The 19,055-nt window shown below is 35.4% G+C and overlaps 1 protein-coding gene across 1 annotated transcript in view; it reads left to right on the top strand.

Moving 5' to 3' along the window:
* KCNQ5 (potassium voltage-gated channel subfamily Q member 5) overlaps window positions 1-4,519 on the top strand; it is a 628,906-nt gene extending 624,387 nt beyond the window's left edge. Inside the window, exons 13-14 of the mRNA XM_074310500.1 lie at window positions 589-715; window positions 3,252-4,519. Of these exons, the coding sequence (XP_074166601.1) occupies window positions 589-715; window positions 3,252-4,211 (1,087 nt within the window). The 3' untranslated portion in view covers window positions 4,212-4,519. The remainder of the gene's footprint in view (window positions 1-588; window positions 716-3,251) is intronic.
* Window positions 4,520-19,055: the final 14,536 nt, after the last annotated feature.

Raw genomic sequence — 19,055 nt, 5'->3', positions numbered from 1 at the left:
AATTTGGAAGTTCTATCACTAGATATTGTGCTCTGCATTAGTAAGACAAAAAGTGGAGGGAAGGGAGAAAGGAAGGGAGGGAAGAAAGAAGAAAGAGAAGGAGGGGAAAAGGAGAGAGAGGGAGGGAGGGAGAAAAAGAAGTAAAGAAAAGAGAGAGAAAAAGAGGGAGGGAGGGAGGGAGGGAGGGAGGGAGGGAGGGAGGGAGGGAGGGAAAGAGGAAAGAAAAAAAAGGAAGAAAGGAAAAAGGGAGAATGGAGGAAGGAAGAAAGGAAGGAAGAAAGGAAAGAAGAAAGGAAGGAAGAGAGACAGAGTAAAAGAAAGAGAAAAAAGAAAGAAAAAACAAAAGGAAGAAAGGAAAGAAAGGAGGGAAGAAAGGAGAAAAAGAAAAGAAAAAAGGTATTTATGTGAGTAAAATTTTACATCTCTTGGAATAAACACCAACAAGAATAAAGTCAACCTTTTGTTTTATTTCAACATATGTTTAAATAACTGTATTTCCCTTTTCTTTCCAAATCATTTCACCCACCAGACTGTGTCAAGGCCTTTTTCATTAGGAGCCACACTCATTTCAATTTTGTTCTCTGACAGCGTTGATCAAATTCTTGGAAAAGGGCAAATTACATCAGATAAGAAGAGCCGAGAGAAAAACACTGCAGAGCTAGAAACTGCGGATGACCTCAGCATGCTAGGTCGTGTGGTCAAGGTTGAGAAGCAGGTATGTTTCAGCTAGCCTTGGTAACTGTCTGGTCTTCTTTTTGTCTCATCTATCTGGTTTGATCACAAGAGGTCAGGTATATTTCAGGTAATACACATCAGGAAAAAAAAAAAAAAAAAAAAGATAAAACCCAGAAGGAATAAAATGGAAAAATATATTAGATATGTATTTTTTTTCTAGGATACAAACAAATTTTTTAAAAAGCAACAGTTCAGTACAATGATTAAAATAATTTGAGCTGGAAACCATTATATGTTTTCAGTTTTAAAAGGCAAAGGCTTGCTTTCTTCTGTTCTGGTTTCCAGTAGTTCAGTTCGATTTATCATTATACTTTTTTTTTTTAATACAGGAAAAATTATTTTAATTATAAATGCACAGCTAGTAGAAAAATTCTCAGGGTCTGAATGCAGAAAAAATACATAATTCAAGCCTCCTACTCAAAGCAATTTAACCTGAAATAAATGTGTGTATATATACATATATTATGTATGTGTGTATGTATATATATATAAGTAGACTTGCCTGAATAATAATAACTCATCTTTGAATAATAATTTAAGATTTTTTAAAATGTTTTTGCCACAGCAGTCCTATAAAGTAAATGCTGAAAATGTTATTATCCACATTTTACGGATAAGTAAACTAACGTGTAAATCTTCTAAGTGACTTGCTAAATGTCATTCAACTATTAAATAGAAGACCAAAATCTGAAACTAGGTCTCCAGATATTAAGTCCAGTATACTTTTTTCCTATATGATATAATTGTCCTTTATTTCTCACATATCTTCATTTTAATTTTAAGTTCTAGAAATGGCAGCCTTTTAAATTTTATCTCTATTTGTCCCATAGTTCTTGGATGCTTTCCTGATAAAAGAGTCTCCTCCCTCAAAGAGCAGTCCTATAGGAGAATTCTACTAGACTTAAGCTCCTTTTTAATTCAATTCAATTAATTCAACAAACATTGATTAATAACATACTAAATGTCAGAAAGAGTAAAAGATGCCAAAAATCAATACAAATAGTAACAATAATTGACATTATTAAAGCATTTTCAAATTTTCTGGCATATATAATCTCAATATAAGCCATACAACCACCCTGTGAAGAAAATACTACAAGTGTTATCAATTGGATTTTGAAGAAGCCTATTGCATGAGAAAGTGACTTGCGTATGATCACACAACCAGGAAGCATCATATGTAAGATTTAAACTTCTGTTTCAGTTCTTACATTGTAAAGGAAAATTCTCCTGTAGAATTTAAGCTCTTTGAGAGCAGACATGTTCTGATTTGATTTTTGCTTTTATTGTTAGTATCTAGAACAGTAATTGACAGCCCAGTGTTTGATAAGTACAAATTGAATTAAATTAGAAGACTATATGATTCAGTAGGATGAGTCCTAAGTTGAGCATCAAACAAACTGAGTTTGAATACTGACTCTTCTAGAATTACTACTTGTATGACACTGTATAAACCATTTAACACTAGAAAGAAATTTAAGCATACCTTGAAGGACCAATTTATGTCAATTGGCACAGTGCATTTGAACATACTAGAGAAAGTAGAATGAATTTTTAATGAAGACTTATTATGAATATTTTCAGGGATCATTTCTATAATAGGCAGCTACAGAATTGTAGCTGAAAGTGAAGACTTTCAAATGAAAGTCTATGAAAGTCTTTCAAATGAAGACTATGAAATGATACAGAGTGGAGTGAGCAGAACCAGGAAAACCATACAATGATCACAATATTGTAAAGATAATCAATTAATCAACTCAATAACCAATCACAATTCCAAAAGACCAGTGGCTAACTATGCTAAAAACTTACTGATTAATAATCCTATCACCCCTCCAAAGAGAGATCTAACGTACTAACTGATCAACTCAATATTCAACCATAATTTCAAAAGACCCAGTGACTATGTTAAAGACTTACTGATTAATAATGCTATCACCCCTCCCAGAGAGATATCTAATGGACCAACTGATCAATTTAATAATCAACCACAATTCCAAAGGACCAGTAGCTAACTGTGCTAAAGACTTACTAATTAATAATGCTATCACCCTCCCAAGAGATTTTTAATGGACTAAGACTATAGATGAAAGACTTTTCTTTTTACTGTCTTTTTCTTTAGCCTCGCTAATTCAGAAATTTGTTTTGCATGACTACATATTTATAATAGGCTTTCTTTTTCTTGCCTTTTCAATGGATGGAGAAGAAAAGAGACAAAGGAAAAAATTAGAGTGAAAAAATTTGAATATTTAAAGTAAAATTATAATATCTGCTTGCAATTATAGTTAAAATGTATATGTACAGATAGGAGAAATAATAAATCATAGTAAAATTTCCAAAAAATTCATTTTTAAAAATTCCTCCATCGATTGAAACAATTGACATTCCTAATCTATCTCCTGTGTTTAGTTTCCTTGTCTATAAAATAAAAAAGAATATTTGCTACAAGGACCTTTCTAATACTATATCTATGATTCTTTATTGATGTTCATGTGTGCCATTTTTCTACCTTCTAGGTACAGTCTATAGAATCAAAACTGGACTGCCTGCTGGACATATATCAACAGGTCCTAAGGAAAGGCTCTGCATCAGCCCTGACTTTGGCTTCATTTCAAATTCCACCATTTGAATGTGAACAAACATCCGATTATCAAAGTCCTGTGGACAGCAAAGATCTGTCCAGTTCCGCACAAAACAGTGGCTGCTTAACCAGGTCGGCCAGTGCCAACATCTCCCGAGGCCTGCAGTTTATACTTACACCAAATGAGTTCAGCACTCAGACTTTCTATGCTCTCAGCCCAACTATGCATAGCCAAGCAACACCGGTGCCAATGAGTCAAAGCGATGGACCGGCAATGGTGGTCACCAACAACATTACAAACCAAATACACCAGGTGACCAAGCCAGTGGCCCCCACCACCTTACAGATCCCCCCTCTCCCAGCGATCAAACACATCCCCAAACCTGAGCCCATACAGATAAGCCCTGCCACCATGCAGGAGAGTATCTCCGATGTCACTGCCTGCCTCGTTGCCTCAAAGGAAAGCATTCCATCTGTACAGTCCAACCCAACCAAGGATCGTTCCCTGAGAAAAAGCTTTGACATGGGAGGAGAGACCCTGCTGTCTGTTCGCCCTTCAGTACAAAAAGATTTGGGCAAATCATTATCTGTACAAAACCTGATCAGATCAACGGAGGAACTGAATGTGCAGCTTTCAGGTAGTGACTCGGGGGGCTCCAGAGGCAGCCAAGAGTTTTATCCCAAATGGAGAGAGTCCACTTTATTTATAACTGATGAAGAAGTGGGCCTAGAAGAGACAGAAACTGAGACTTTGGATAGCATTTCTCAGCCTGCCAAGGAAACAGCTTTCCCTTCTGACTCTCTAAGGACTGGAATGTCAAGATCATCTCAAAACATTTGTAAGGCAGGGGAAAGTCCAGATGTACTCAGCTTGCCTCATGTCAAACTTAAATAATTTCTTGATTTTCTTTCTAGGCTTAGCACTTCCTTTAGCCATACATATCATTGCATGAACTATGTTGAAAGCCCTTTTTAAAAGATTAACTAATGAGAATCAGGAAGAATAAGAAAGGCAGTTTAAGAGCCCATTATCTTCTAATTGCATGAAAATGCATGTTTCAGAGATGGCTGAAATTCCAAGGTACACCAACATTAACCCATTCATTTAATAATAAGGTACCAGAGGTTAAAATCCTGAAGGAAAAAAAAAAAAAATCTTACACAGCTAATGCTATGGGCTAGATTTAAAAAAAGAAAAAGAAAAAGAAAAAAAAGAAAAAGCTAAAATTTGAACATTTACAAAAACTAATATTGTATATTGAAAGTATGAAAGTAAACATCTTCAAATTTAAAGCATTTTTGCTTCATGGTTAAATACAAAAATGTTATTTTCCAAACTGGGCCATTGTCTATGTTTATAATCCAAAAGATTGTCTCCTGAGGCTGACAAGAAAAGTATATGTTAGATTAGAAATGGCTACCATCACAGAATAGACATGTCAAGGTCATTCCAAGGCCATCATTTATCTTTTAGTGTAGTTTAGAATATTGATTTCTGTAATTTTGGGATGATTTAGTATTGGGGTAAATGAGTTTACACACCATTTTCAGATTGTTTTTGCACTAAGAACATTCTTTTTCTATGAAATGTGCAAATGAAAAGGTTCAGAGTCAATAGTAAAAGCAAACAAACTGGTCCAGTGAAGGGGAATATCAGATATAAAGAAAGATCTTCCATGATAATCAAATCAATGATGGCCAACTAAAATGGGAAATGGTTGATTTCAAGCTTGGAATTGTAGCAACAATTGACTTCTGCACAATCAACCCTGCACAATCAAGACTATCCAGGAAGATGGCCAAAGTTAACTGGTCTGACTGCTACATGGTCCAGTTATTTCAGTTATGGGGATACACCCTCCAACCTTGTCACGTCAATGCTGCTTTTAAACTCTTCTAAGACTAATGTGTTTTAACAACAGAATCCTCTAAGGAAAGGGGATATAGATACTATTGTTCCCTATCTCTGAAGAGAGCTGTTACTTCCCCACAAAGCTGACAGTATAGAACATACAACAGAGATGGAGAATTTAGGTAGGCCTGAAGTAAGATAAAAGGTGAATGGAAATAAAAGGAAATAATCAGGAAATATAAAATCAGTGGCTTACTCCCAGGAAAACCAAAAAGAAAAAAAAGAGGCCCAGAGGAAGGAGTGAGCAAAATAAAACAAACCAATGAAAAATATGTAATAGGAGCAGATCAAAAAATGAAAGAGCAGTGTTATTTGAGAATTCTTACATTTCCCCAATATTTAATAGATTCAACATGCAAATTCTGTCCCCCCCTTACCTTTTTTAGATAGGAAGGGAGTTCTCCCTGTTTCACCCAAACTAGAAATGCAGTGGTCATTAAAAAGTCCAATCTCAATACTTATCAACACAGAAGATTTAACTTACTCTACTTTTCTAGCATGACCTGGTTTGCCCAGCCTTAGGCAGATTTGTGGGCCTCCATTATCAGGAGTCCACCATATTAGTGCCTGACATAGTTGGAACACCAGAATAGTACAGTAATCCACCATCCTCAATCTTCCCAACTGCAAGAATTATAGGTATGCACCACCCACTTTGGGTTGAAATCATTTTCTTTTCATATTTAAAAAAAAGCTAAAATTATTTGGAAACATCTTCATTGCTGAATTTGCTAATGGCCTCTCTTCAATGCCAGAGAGTAATTTGCTCTGATGTGAGCATATTCTCTGTATAAATGTCTAAATGAAGGTGCCTCCATGTTTTATACATTTAAGGAAAGGTTTGAGTGAGTATCATACAAGAATGTCATTCGTGGGGCAGCTAGATGGCGTAGTGGATAGAGTAGTCAGGAGGACCTGAGTTCAAATTTGACCTCTGACACTTAACACTTCCTAGCTGTGTGACTCTAGGCAAGTCACTTAACCTCAATTGCCTCACCAAAAAGAAAAAACAAAAAACAAACACCAAGAATGCCCCTCTTAACCTGGGAGCTTCTATCTTCTGTTCTGAAAATTCAGTCAGAAATCTGCCAAGACTAGAAGGGACAGAGAATCAAAATGCATAATGCAACAGAAACTAGGCAGAAAGTCTAAAGAGAAAGTAAAGATGAAAAAGCTGCTTTATCTGAGTAAAAGTAGCCCTTGGTCAGTCCCAGAGAGAAAGCACTGATTGCCTATGGGAAACCAGTGTAGTAGGTTGCCCAAAGTAACTGGAGGAATTCTACACCATCTGTCCCAACGTACGATATTACAACTAAATTCAAAGGGCAAAGAGAAGGGGTATTGCTAACAACATTCTAATATGCTTCCAAAGACAGCTGGACTAAATTTACTTTCAATCACACATACACTCAGAAACAGGTTGTGCTTTTGTCTATTTGTATAGTCAAATCTATCAATGAATGCTTCCCTGTAACATTTATTGTATATTGCAGCCATAGCCTCAGATTAGCAGTGGAAGAATGGCCAGAGGAACATGTCCTCAGTCTGTGTCTAAGATTTTTTTTTCCATAAAATTCCTTAAATCCCATGTAACCAACTGTCTCCCTCAACACGTGGATTTCACATCACAAATACTAGCAAGTAAGCTTTCTTACCTAACTCCTTCATCTCTTTCTCTCACTTAGAGCTATTTTTTTTTCAATTTCAAGAGCTGTTCACAGACCTCCTATCCCAATTTCACTTCTGAACCCCCCATTTAGCTTTAGCCAGGCTCCAACCAAGTCAGACCTCTGCCCTACCTTAAGCCTCACATATTCCATGCACTTAGTGGGCTCTCAATATTAATGGAGATATTAACAAATAAGCAATTAACAAGTATTAATGAATAGGAAGGAAAAAAAGGAGACACATCTTTCAGGTAGCACTGGTTCCTGGACCATCTGTCCTGGATCAAACCCCCACTGGCAGCAAGAATTCTGAATGTATGGGGACACCTACCAAGGCCACAGGTTTGGCACAATTTGACCATAGGGGTATATAGCATCCAAACCAGATGTGCCGGCACATCTGGCCTATAATCTATACACGCCTATGAGTTTAGCCCTTAGGCCAGACCTGGTTAGAAATTAAAATCATTTTTAAAAAAGGAAAAGAAAAATCACCTGTCCCAGCAGTTTTAATCATGGCTAAACTCTGTAAACTATATTGTGAAGAACTTGAATTGTTTACTTTGAATATGTGATCACCGCTGCCTCCATCTTTCTTTTTACATAAGAATTATTGAATATTATATGATAAACTTATGTGAAAGTACATGCATCCTGTAGGACTGTATATAATGTATTGTAATATGGATCCTATGAGATATGGGTGATGGTCCCAGATTCATACTGGGTCAAATTACAGTTGGGAAATTCCACAGGGTGTCTTGAAGCACAATTAGCCAAGCACTGAGTAACCATTTGACTTTTTCTAAATTTGAATTTTCCTACTTTCTTGGATATGTTCATCTGGACATGATAATATCTGATCACAAACACCACTTTTGTGTAATCAACCAAGGTTTTCAAACATTTCAGATCTCTCATCAGAATACTACACTTCTGTCCATATGAACTAATTGATAGATTTCAAATATTGTTCAAACAAACTTTATCAAAATTTTGAGGCTTTGTTTTTGCTTGTGTTTTACGGTGCCTTCCTCGTTCCCCTTTGATTCCCGGAGAGGTCAGAGAGTTCTAAATCTGCAGATAGAAAGAGGTAATAGAAAAGACAAACTTGGGCCTAGAGAACCCAAGTTAGTGAGGAAGAAGTATGAATTATGATGAGAATTGGGCAGAGTGCAGCTAAACTAATGAGTTTACCCTTAGGCCTTCCTTTCATTTAACAGGAACAAGAAAGGGTCATTCACATTAAATTATCTCACAAAAGTTGGTATTTTCGCCTTAAATAACATGCTTGTGTTCTCTTAAGAGTAACTTAATTTATTTAATATAATTGTGTGCACTTCAATGAGCATTTCTAAAATTCATGTATGACAATGGAATTAATTGTCTTTTTCTCAAGAACAAATAAATCAGGAATATCACAATGGATTCAGGTGACTATTGAAATCTAGTAGCTTCCTTCACTATCATTTAAGGTTCTATGTTGGTTTGCTTTTTTTAATGGAAACAATTCAAGACATCTCTGCAAGCAGTTTGACAAGGTTTTTCCTCTGAATTGACTGGATGGTTTATTTCACTGGTTATTTCAATCTAACTAAACACAAATTCTGTTTTTGTTTTTGAGGCTGAGTATCTCTAGTTTACCCATGGAAAACTTTATCCCACCTAAACCCACAAAGAGACAGAACTTGGACCTATCCCATTTCTGACCTGAATTATTCATTCTTCTTTAGGCAATCTAGAAGATCACTCCTATCCAGGGCTCACTTTATTAATGCAGAATTTAATATGGACACCAGATTAGTTTAGCTCATAGCAGCTCAGAACTCTTTGAGCTCAAGAAATCTACCAAGGCCAACTTCCTTGGATTGTATGCCACATGCCTGGCCACATAGATACAATCTTAAAAAATATTGTTTGGCAATTGATTCAACTCATATGATGCATTACAATGTTAGTGAAGAGAACCAGGACAACCTGGGTTCAAGTCCTTCTGTGTGACCATGGACAAATAACAATCTCTTGGATGCAAGTCTGTAGTAAGGCTATAAATTACAAAAGAGCCAGCTTGCATTCACAGAGGAACCTTCCACAGATAAAAATCATAGTTCTCCATCTCCCCAGCAAGAAACAGTCAATTCACTAAGTCTTTGATGGTCATGAAAGTATTCTTAAGGCATTTATTTTTTTTTAAATTGCATTTGATATAAAGTAATCATACTTTATTCACCTGCAGGTAACAAGTGTACTTTGAAATTCTTCATGTTAATAGTATTTGCTGAGCACATGTACCAAATATAAGGTCTTAAGTGTCTTCCCACTACTCCATTATACCTCCCTAATTTTTGTCCTCTCCCCAAAGTCCTCATCACAGCACCTAATAAGCATCCCAGTGCCTTTAAGATAGTTTGATATCTAAGCACCACCTGAAAAACTTAATGAAGGAAACTTTAGGGCAAAATACATAAGATAAAAAGGGGGAAAAAAAAAAAAAGCTTGGATTTATTCACATCCTGGTTTATTAACAATTATTAATACCTGAGTGCCCTTGGATGAGTCTTACTTAGGTTTTCCTCTGTAAAATAAGTGCTTAGACTATATTGTCTCTGAAGTCACTTTCCAGCTCTAATTCTATGACCCAATGGCATCTGTATGTATTTGTACATTATTCTTTCTTCCATTCAATATCATTTTTTTATTGCTATTATAAAAGTAGTGATTATTTCAGACTGAACACAGTTCTGCCATAAGATAGAGAACAGGAGCTGAAAATTCAAATTTATTGCAACTTTATAAAACTGATCATCATCTCCTCTTAAAGTAATATTAATTATTACTTTGTACTCAAGTAGTGTCCTCCTTTGGATGGATGGATTATAATAAGTATTAACTAACACCAGTTTTTTCAACACCCTTAAGATACAATAATTAATCTTGTTATGCCCATTTTGTGTTATCTCTAGAGGTAACTCTGAAAGCTGCAAAAAAAGCTGCAGACCTTTATTAGTAGAAGGAATTTCCTTATCCAGCAGTTCTCTATACCAATAATTCTCAAAGTATAGTCCAAGGAATACTGGGAGACCCTTCCACGTAATCCATAACATGAAATTTTGCTATTAATTTTTTAATCATAATTCTAAGGTTTATTAATTTCTAATATAGTAACTATCAATAGGTATAAACCCTATAAAACTCTTTAACAGATTGATTTTTAAGAGTGTAAAGGAGTCTAAAAAACTTTTGAGACCTGAAGCCCTGTACCACTGAAATCACAGGTCTATTCCTTATTCCTCTTCCCTGCCTTATAAATAGGAAAGGGGAGTTGGGAGGAAGAGGAAGGATGAAGGGGAAAAGGGAGGAAGAGAAAGAAGAAAAGAATGAAAAGCGGGGCAGCTAGGTGGCGCAGTGGATAGAGCACCAGTCTTCATGTCAGGAGGACCTGAGTTCAAATTTGATCTCAGACACTTGATACTTCCTAACTGTGACCCTGAGCAAGCCACTTATCCCATTTGTCTCAGCTAAAAATAAAAGAAAAAAGAAAAGGAAGGAAGGAGGAATGGAAAGAAGGGAGTCGGAAGGAAAAAAATAAGATTCGATTATTCGCAAAATCCTAGGGGAAATATGGCAATGAGCCCAAAGCTATGTGCTTACTTACTGATAGCTAACCCTCATGGAACCAATTCTCCTTACTCTAATGCAATTAAATTATCTCTAGGGTAGGTCTTTCCATCCTTTATCTGAGTGACAATCTAATAGAAAATAGGATGCTAAAGGGTATTTTTGTTTTGAAAGACATTTATTGAATGTGAAGATGATAATCCAACTACTTACTTAAAAGCAACAAAAACAGACATCACCTAACAATTCAAAATGAAAGAAAGAAATAAGAACAACTAAAGAAGGGAAAATATTCTGAAGTAGACAATATCCAAGAGCATAGAACTTGAAATCTGGAAAATTTGTTGATGTTCAGTCATTTCAGTGATATCCAATTCCTCCTGACACTATGTGGGGTTTTCTTAGCAAATGTATTAGAGTGGTTTGTCATTTCTTCCAGCTCATTTTACATATGAGGCAACTGAGGCAAACAGGGTTAAGTGACTTATGGAAGGTCACATAACTAGAGTCTAAGATTTGAAATCAGATCTTCCTGATTTCAGACTTGATTTTCAGTACACTGTGCCACCTAGTTACCCAGAGTCAGAAAGACCTAAATTCAAATCCAGTTTTGATACCTAATTGATATGTGATCTGAGTCAAGTCATCTAAATTCTCTAGAACTCAGTTTTCTCATCTTTAAAATAAAGATGCTGTCTTTATTACAATAATTTTTTCCTTTTTTTTTTTTTCTTCAATTGGGGAAGGGAGGTAAGAAAGCAGAAGAAAGCATAAATTCAAAATTTTTACTTAATTTTAAAAATAAGAAAATTTAGACTAAGTAATCTATAAGGTCCCTATAATCCTAAAAAAAAAATTGACTATTCATAAAACAAATACAATAATAGATTGTAGTTAACATAAGACAACTGAAACATATTTTTTAAAATAATAGCTTTTTATTTTCAAAATATATGCAAAAATAGTTTTCAACATTCATCCTTGAAAAACCTTGTGTTCCAAATTTTTCTCTCTCCCTCCTTTCCCTCCCACCCCTACCCTAGACAGCAAGTAATCCAATATATATTAAACATGTACAATTCTTCTGTACATATTTCCATATTTATCATGCTGCAGAAGAAAAATCAGATCAAAAAGGAGAAAGAAAAATGAGAAAGAAAACAAAAAGTAAGCAAACAACAACCAAAAAAGGGGAACTACTATGTTGTGATCCACATTCATTCCCTATAAATTTCTATCTGGATACAGAGAGCCCTCTCCATCACAAGTCTATTGGAACTGGCCTGAATCATCTCATTGTTGAAACGAGCCACATCCATCAGAATTGATCATTGCATAATCTTGTTATTACTGTGTACAATGTTCTCCTGATTCCACTCATTTCACTTAGTATCAGTTCATCTCCAGGCCTTTCTGAAATCATCCTGCTGATTGTCTCTTATAGAACAATAATGTTCCATAACATTCATATTATCATAACTTATTCAGCCATTCCCTAATTGATGAGTTTCCACTCAGTTTCCCAACTGTTTATATTTAAAAGAAGGTTTGTTTCATTTTTTTAGATATGAAAAGCACTCAGGACTCTATTAAGTAAAATTGTTATGCAAATTTCTATTAAAACAACACAAAGGTGACTTCTAAGGAATTATTCCATTCTTATAATGTCCCTGCCCAAATTAAAACATACACAAATCATTTCTACTCAAAATAATTGTAGAGAAGTAATAAAATGTTTATGCCCCCAAAAGCTTCTTGATTCATTCTCTATAAGTGGTCTGTCTCAATGTGACAGTCCCTTGAATACCAAAGCAGTTTTAGGAATGGTATTTTTAGTTATTTTTAATTGAGAGTTGTGAGAGCTATGTTGGGGCACAGAAACAACAAGGAAGAAATAATGATAAGATATAAACCCAAAAAAGGCAACAGCACCAGTAGCAATAACCAACATTTATATAGTATCCACTATGTACCAGGCACTGTGCTAAGAACTTTATTTTTATTATCTCATTTGACCCTCATAACAACCCGGAGAAGTAGGTATTATTATTATCCCACTTTACAGATAAGGAAACAGACAAAGTTTTCATGACCTGCCTAGGGTCACAGTTATTAAAGTATCTGAGGCCAGAAGTGCCTAGAACAAGCATATCAAGGTTAAGTCACCTAATGTTTCAGGGTCTCAGATTCCTAATTTGTAATGATAGGATTTAGAGATTGTGATTTTGTGGATAGAGAGCCACTGAGTTCAAATCTTCTTTCTGAGAAATACTGACTTCAGAACCTTAGACAAATCTCTAAATCCTATCATTACAAATTAGGAATCTGAGACCCTGAAACATTAGGTGACTTATCCAAATAGATCTCTGGGTAATGAGTGACAGAAACTGGGAGGTGGATATTACCCTCTACACTTCCCCCCCAAAAAAAATTATAGCTATAGACAGCAATGTGGATATAAATTATCACCCAATTTTAAATATTTTTTTAATTTTGAATTTTTTATAACGTGACATGAGCCTCATACCCTGACAAGGAAGAATCAATCTATTCAGAAAACAGCTGGTTTCTGACTAAACTGCAGTAGGCAAGGTCTTGGAGGCCCCTCCCCCTCCCTCTTTTGCCTTTCAGACCCTTTCAATTCCCTAACAACAATTCGGTTATTTCTCTAGTCAGTCACTCAGGAAAAAAACAAATTGATAAATTCATTGACACTATTATATTTCCGACTGGATCTCTTATTTTCCTCCTGGGAAATTTTAAAAGAAGCCTGAGAAAAACAACTAAAATCAAAGGAATTTATTATGGTAGCATTGCAGATCTCAGTGGAGGATGGCGTCGGACTTCACATTTAAGCCCCTTAAATTCAGCAGTGATTCATAAAATTAATCACACTGTGACTGATACCTTTTCCCTTCTCCGGTCAAATTTTCTATGAGGATCCACTGCAAACACAAAAAGTGACAAGAGAAATTCTAAAAAGATTTTTTTACTCGACCCACAAAGTCATCACCTCATCCCTATATGACTGTTTTTTAATTCAACGTGAAAAAAACAATTACCATTCTCATTATTGACAATTATTTGGGGAAAAATCTATTTTCCTAGATCGCCAAAACAAAGGGATTGTGAAATATTGGGGGAAAGAGGAGTTGGGAAGAATTAAACATAGAATTCAATCACAATAATGGTCCCGAAAAAAATATATCCATATATGTACAATTCAGTTCATGCATGCAGATTTTTATTCTGGAAGAGCCCAATCTCTGATGGCTGGCCCGATGTTTTGCTTTTGAAAGAACATACCAAGCACTGTGCTAATCACGGAAACACAAATAAAGCGAAGACAGCCCCAGCCCTCGAGGAGTTTACATTCAAAAGGAGGAGAGCACGTTCTTAGAAAAGTAGCAGACAGGGAAGGACTGAATTAAGGAGCTTAGTAAATTAAAGAGTTGACAGTAGGGAATGGATCTGGGGAATGCACAGACACACCCCATCCAAGAACAATGGCAGAATTGATTTTAATCTTGATTCTTGGTTCCAGGACTCCAAGGAGAAAAGGAAAAGGTATTTTGTGGAGAAGGGAGAAAGGAAGTTTAAAGAATCATGGCTGGAGTTTTCCTGAAACTACGCAGGGGAGGACTAGTCATCACGGTGGAAAGTAGAGAACCCCAGAAAGAGCAATTTCTCCAGATGTTCTCGAATGTAGGTCACAAGGAAGTTATGAGGAATTTCTGAAAGTGATAACTTGGGAAGAGGAAAATGTCACTATTTATTGATTGCTTGCTTTTAGTATTTTTTTTTTCTTTTTAGCAGTATTAATTTAGCTTTAGGAAAAGAGAACCTTGAGTTCAGTATTTGGCATTGTAGTGTATATATACAGGATTACCCAACATGGAATGGATTTGAATTATTTTAAGTAAGAAACAAGAGATTACAAAGCACAACAGTAAGCTTTTCTATTGCTTTCTTTCTTTACTCTTCAACAGCCAATCTCGTTTTTTGTTCAGGTTTTCTTTGAGACTACCATAATGCATTTAGTTAAACCAGGAACTTAAGTCAGGATTCTCTTGTCAAAGAAAGGGTGTGGAAAGTGGGGAACAAATTTGAGAATTTAAATGTTTATGGTAAAAAAAAAAAAAAAAAAAAAATTCTAGGAATTTCAAAGAAATGATCCACTATAGGATTTCTGAATAAAATATGAATTCCATTTAAAGTACCAAAGGAGAGTGATCAGGAGATAGATATATGTATAAGTCATACTAAACATTATTTTAGAGTTGTCCATTCCTCAGCTAGCATCACTGAGAACTATCACCCTGCTCACATATTAAAGAAACAAAACTTTGTTTCCATGTTTGGAAATCTGACATTGGGATTTTTGAAGTAAAATCTCATTTACAAATACTCCAGCTAATAAAAAAAAAAAAAAATGCCACTTAATAAGAAAACTGTCCACTCTCTGGATTTCCATTATAATTGTGCACCTAAGTCACATCTGTCCCCTAAAGACTAATCTTGTACTTCATACCTAAACAGTGTAAACAGGAATATTTCTTTAGTCAAGAAAGCCAACTGTACATCTTTTTTGCCTTTTTAATATTGTCCTGCAATATTAACAGCTGAAAAGATCTGCATAATCAGTACTAGATAATGAAGCCTCTTGCAGTCCTTCTTAAGCATATGGGTTTCTTTATTTCTAGTCTCTCCATGCTCTCTGGTGGATACTATTCTTTGCCTTGTAACAGATGAATAACTTAATAAAATGAGCTTTAAAAAAATCAGACACACATTATTGTACTCAAACCCAGTTATTCTAACATTAGCTGAAGTGGCAACAATATGCTAATAACTGAACTGAAATTGGGGATAGTGTCTATCCCATGCAGAATTTTTTTCTTCAAATGGTACCTATACCCAGATGGACAGCCTCAGCTGGGTTACTTCCCAAACAATTTATTTGCAAGTGATATTAGGACTAATAAAAAGCATGTAACACAATCCGATTTCTTTTAATCTGCCTTAATAATTTTAAAGTAAATTTGAATGCTTGTCAGAATGGCTGGTAGGGGCCATCCCCAAAATGGAAACCATGATGGAGAGCTGTCTTACCTTAATCTTATTAGATAGAAAACCTGGAGAAAGTTTTTGTAATTTTTAGATTACTCTGCAGCAGATCAGAGACCACTAGACTTACTTCATCAAAAGGCATTTACATAATAAGGCTGAGCATTAAAAATGCAAATATAAATTAAGACAATCCTTTTGGTTCTGGTGCAATTGTGTCTGACTCTGTGACCCCATAGCATACTAGACCCTTCTATCCTCCCATTGTCTCCTGAAATCTGTTTTAAATTCATGTTTATTGTTTCTATGATAGATAATTCTATCCATCTCATTCCCTGCTGTCCCCTACTCTTTTTGTTTTCAGTCTTTCTCAACATCAGGATCTTTTCCAACAAGTCTCATCTTCTTCTTATGTAGCCAATTTGTATTTAAGCTTCAGCTTCAGTATTTGATTTTTCGGACAATAAATTGAATTCTTATTTTTTAAGTATTGATTGATTTGACCTCCTTGCTGTACAAGAGACTCTCTTAAATCTTCATCACTCCTTACCTGTAAGATTCTAAAATCTGGGGCAGTTAGGTGGCACAGTGGATAGAGCACCAACCTTAAAATCAGGAGGACCTGAGTTCAAATCTGCTCTCATACAATATATCCTAGTTGTGTGACCCTGGGCAAGTGACTGAACCTCAATTGCCTCAGCAAATTTTTTTTTTAATTTTAAAAATTAAATTTAAAAAGAATTCTATAATCTTAAAAAAAAAAGAATGCTGTAATCTAATAGGAGAGATGCTATGCAAACAAATAACTGAATAAACATATTATAAAATGAAAAGTGCTAAGGAGAAGCCTTAAGATGCTATAACCACCAATAGATTTTTTTGTAGCCAGAGAAGATTAAGGAAAAATTTAATGGAGGCCTTATAAGGCCTAGAAGGAAGAAAAGAATTCCAAGGATCAGATCTTGGGGAAGTTTCTGTCTCAGAAATGAGGAATAGCAGGAACAAAGATGAAGGGAAGAGTGAGAATGGAAGTGAGTAAGTAGTTCAATTTGGTAAGATTATCAGAAAAAGAATAGAATGAGCAATGTTGAAATAGAATTGATAAAAAGAGAGCACAATTGGGGGTGGTTTTTAAATTCTGGTCCTTAAAGGGATTTTTTTCTTTATTTTAGTAATCAAGAGGAAGCTTCCTGAAAATATTTGACCAGAGGAATGTGTCCATAGTGTCACATTAGAAAGGCTTTATATTTTGATCATATATGTATAACCAACCTATATCAGATTGCTTGCTTTCTTGGGGGGGAGGTAAGAAAAAGAGAAAGGGAGAAAAATTTGGAACTCAAAATCTTAGGAGGATGAATGTAGAAAACTATCTTTACATATAATTGGGGGAAAAAAAGAAAAAAAAGAAAAGAAAGACTTTGTGTTCAATGAGGTAAAGGACAGATTCAAGAAAGAGACTGGGACAGAAAGCCAGGTGAAATAGTCCTAGTGAAAAGTGATTTGAGCCAGAAAGAATAGATAGCCATAGGAATAGAAGGAGAAGATGGTTTGCAGAGACATGGATAAAATAGAATGGACAGTACTTATCAAATTATTGGACATGATTGCAAGTCAGAAGAGTGAAGACTGAAAGGTAACCTAAAAGCCTGAGTAACTGGAAGGCTAGGGGATAACCTAGAAATAGAAAGTTTAGATGAGGGATAGATTGGGGCCCCTCAGTGACACAGTGGATAGGGCTTAGAATCAGAAATATCTGAGTCCTGGCTTGGCTATGTGACCCTGAGCATGTCGCTGTTTCCTCATCTGTAAAATTTTCTGGAGATAGAAATGGCAAACCACTCCAATATCTTTGCCAAGAAAACCTCAACACAAAGAGTTGGACAGGACTGAACAAGCATCAAAGTTGGGGATGGGAATGGACTTCCATCTTGTATATTCTTAGTTTTGTCCTTTTTGATTTTTTTTTTACATGTTGTCATGTCAGCCTCATTAGAAAGCAGGCTTCTTGAAGGCACGAACTGTTTTTGCCTTTTTTTGTTGTTGTTAACAAAAGACTTCCAAGTCCATAAAGTGATCATAAATGAAAGAATCTGAGCACAGATTACAAAGCTTTCTTATCTGAGAGAAGGCTTGTAGGGGAGAAAAAATTCCTCAACTATTTAAGGAGAGTGAAAAAGTGTGAAATAATAGATTCTAGACTCTTGGGGAGAGGGGGTGGGGAAGATTAAAGAAGACAGAATGGAGCAAGGTCTAGAGTCTACAGAGCTGTTTGGTTCTAGCACCTACAAATAACTCCAAATTTGGCTAGAGTTCACTGCAAAGGATCACTATGTCAAGCAGCTTGGGACTTTGGAAGCCTTTCTGGTTGACTAGTTATATAATTCTGATTGTCTTAAAAAGCCCCCATTAACATTTTGTACACTCAGTGCTTAATATTGCACCTCCTACATAGTAATTACGTAATAAATGTTTGTTGATTGTTTGACAGAGGACCCAGATTGAAATCTTAGTTTTGACTTCTCTTCTCTTTTTTTCTGTAAAATAAAGCAGTTGAATTAGATTTCCTCTAATGTCTCTTCCAGCTCTAAATCTATGAACTATGAAGTTAATTAACTTTATAAACAAACTGTGCCAAATGGTTGTGTCTGAGACTAAGAAATCAGAGGGAAATTCTGGGCAAGACTCCAGTTCCCTTCTTTTCCCTATATATATATATGACTCTTCAGGAAATCCAAACAAGCAAAAACCCCTATTGTCCAACCAATACCTACCCAGAGGCCCTAATAGAATTCTGCCAACATTGGAAATATTTGTATGGAACTGATGACAACTGAAGTCTGCAGAACCAAAAAGACAATATGCACAAAAATATAAAAGTGTGAGTATCAGAACTGGGATTAATGCAATGAATTTCCCTAACTACAGAGAACTGAGAGAGTAGCAAGCATATTTTCCTAACATTAGCTTAGAGATTACAAGGACAATAGATGTACAATGAGGCATACATTTTAGACATGATCAACATTTTGATTTGTCGTATTTAATTATACTTTTTGGTCACAAGGGAAGGTGCTAGGTGTTGAAAGAAGGGGCAGGTCATTGGGAACTGATAGTATTATTTTTAAAGTATCAATAAATTTGTTTTTTTTTTCTGTAAAGTAATTCAATCAATAGGTACTTTTTAATTTTAATTCTCTTCAATTAACAATTTTTTTTAAACAAATTCAATTAACAAATATTTATTCTCTGTTCTTCTCATCCCAAAAGAAGCCCCTTGTAATAATGTTCAGTCAAGCAAAACAAATTCCCACACTGGCCATAATCAAAACACCTATGTCTTATTCTGCATTCTGAGTTCATCACCTCTCTGTCAGAAGGTGGGTAGCATGTTTTCTTATCACCAATAAATAATTCAGAGATTCAATTTGTACCTCAGTAAAGGGGATACCCAGCAAGAGTTCTTAGAAGGCCA

Source organism: Sminthopsis crassicaudata, chromosome 4 (assembly GCF_048593235.1).
Source record: "Sminthopsis crassicaudata isolate SCR6 chromosome 4, ASM4859323v1, whole genome shotgun sequence".
Classification (NCBI taxonomy): domain Eukaryota; kingdom Metazoa; phylum Chordata; class Mammalia; order Dasyuromorphia; family Dasyuridae; genus Sminthopsis; species Sminthopsis crassicaudata.
This window is presented reverse-complemented; position numbering and strand designations above follow the sequence as displayed.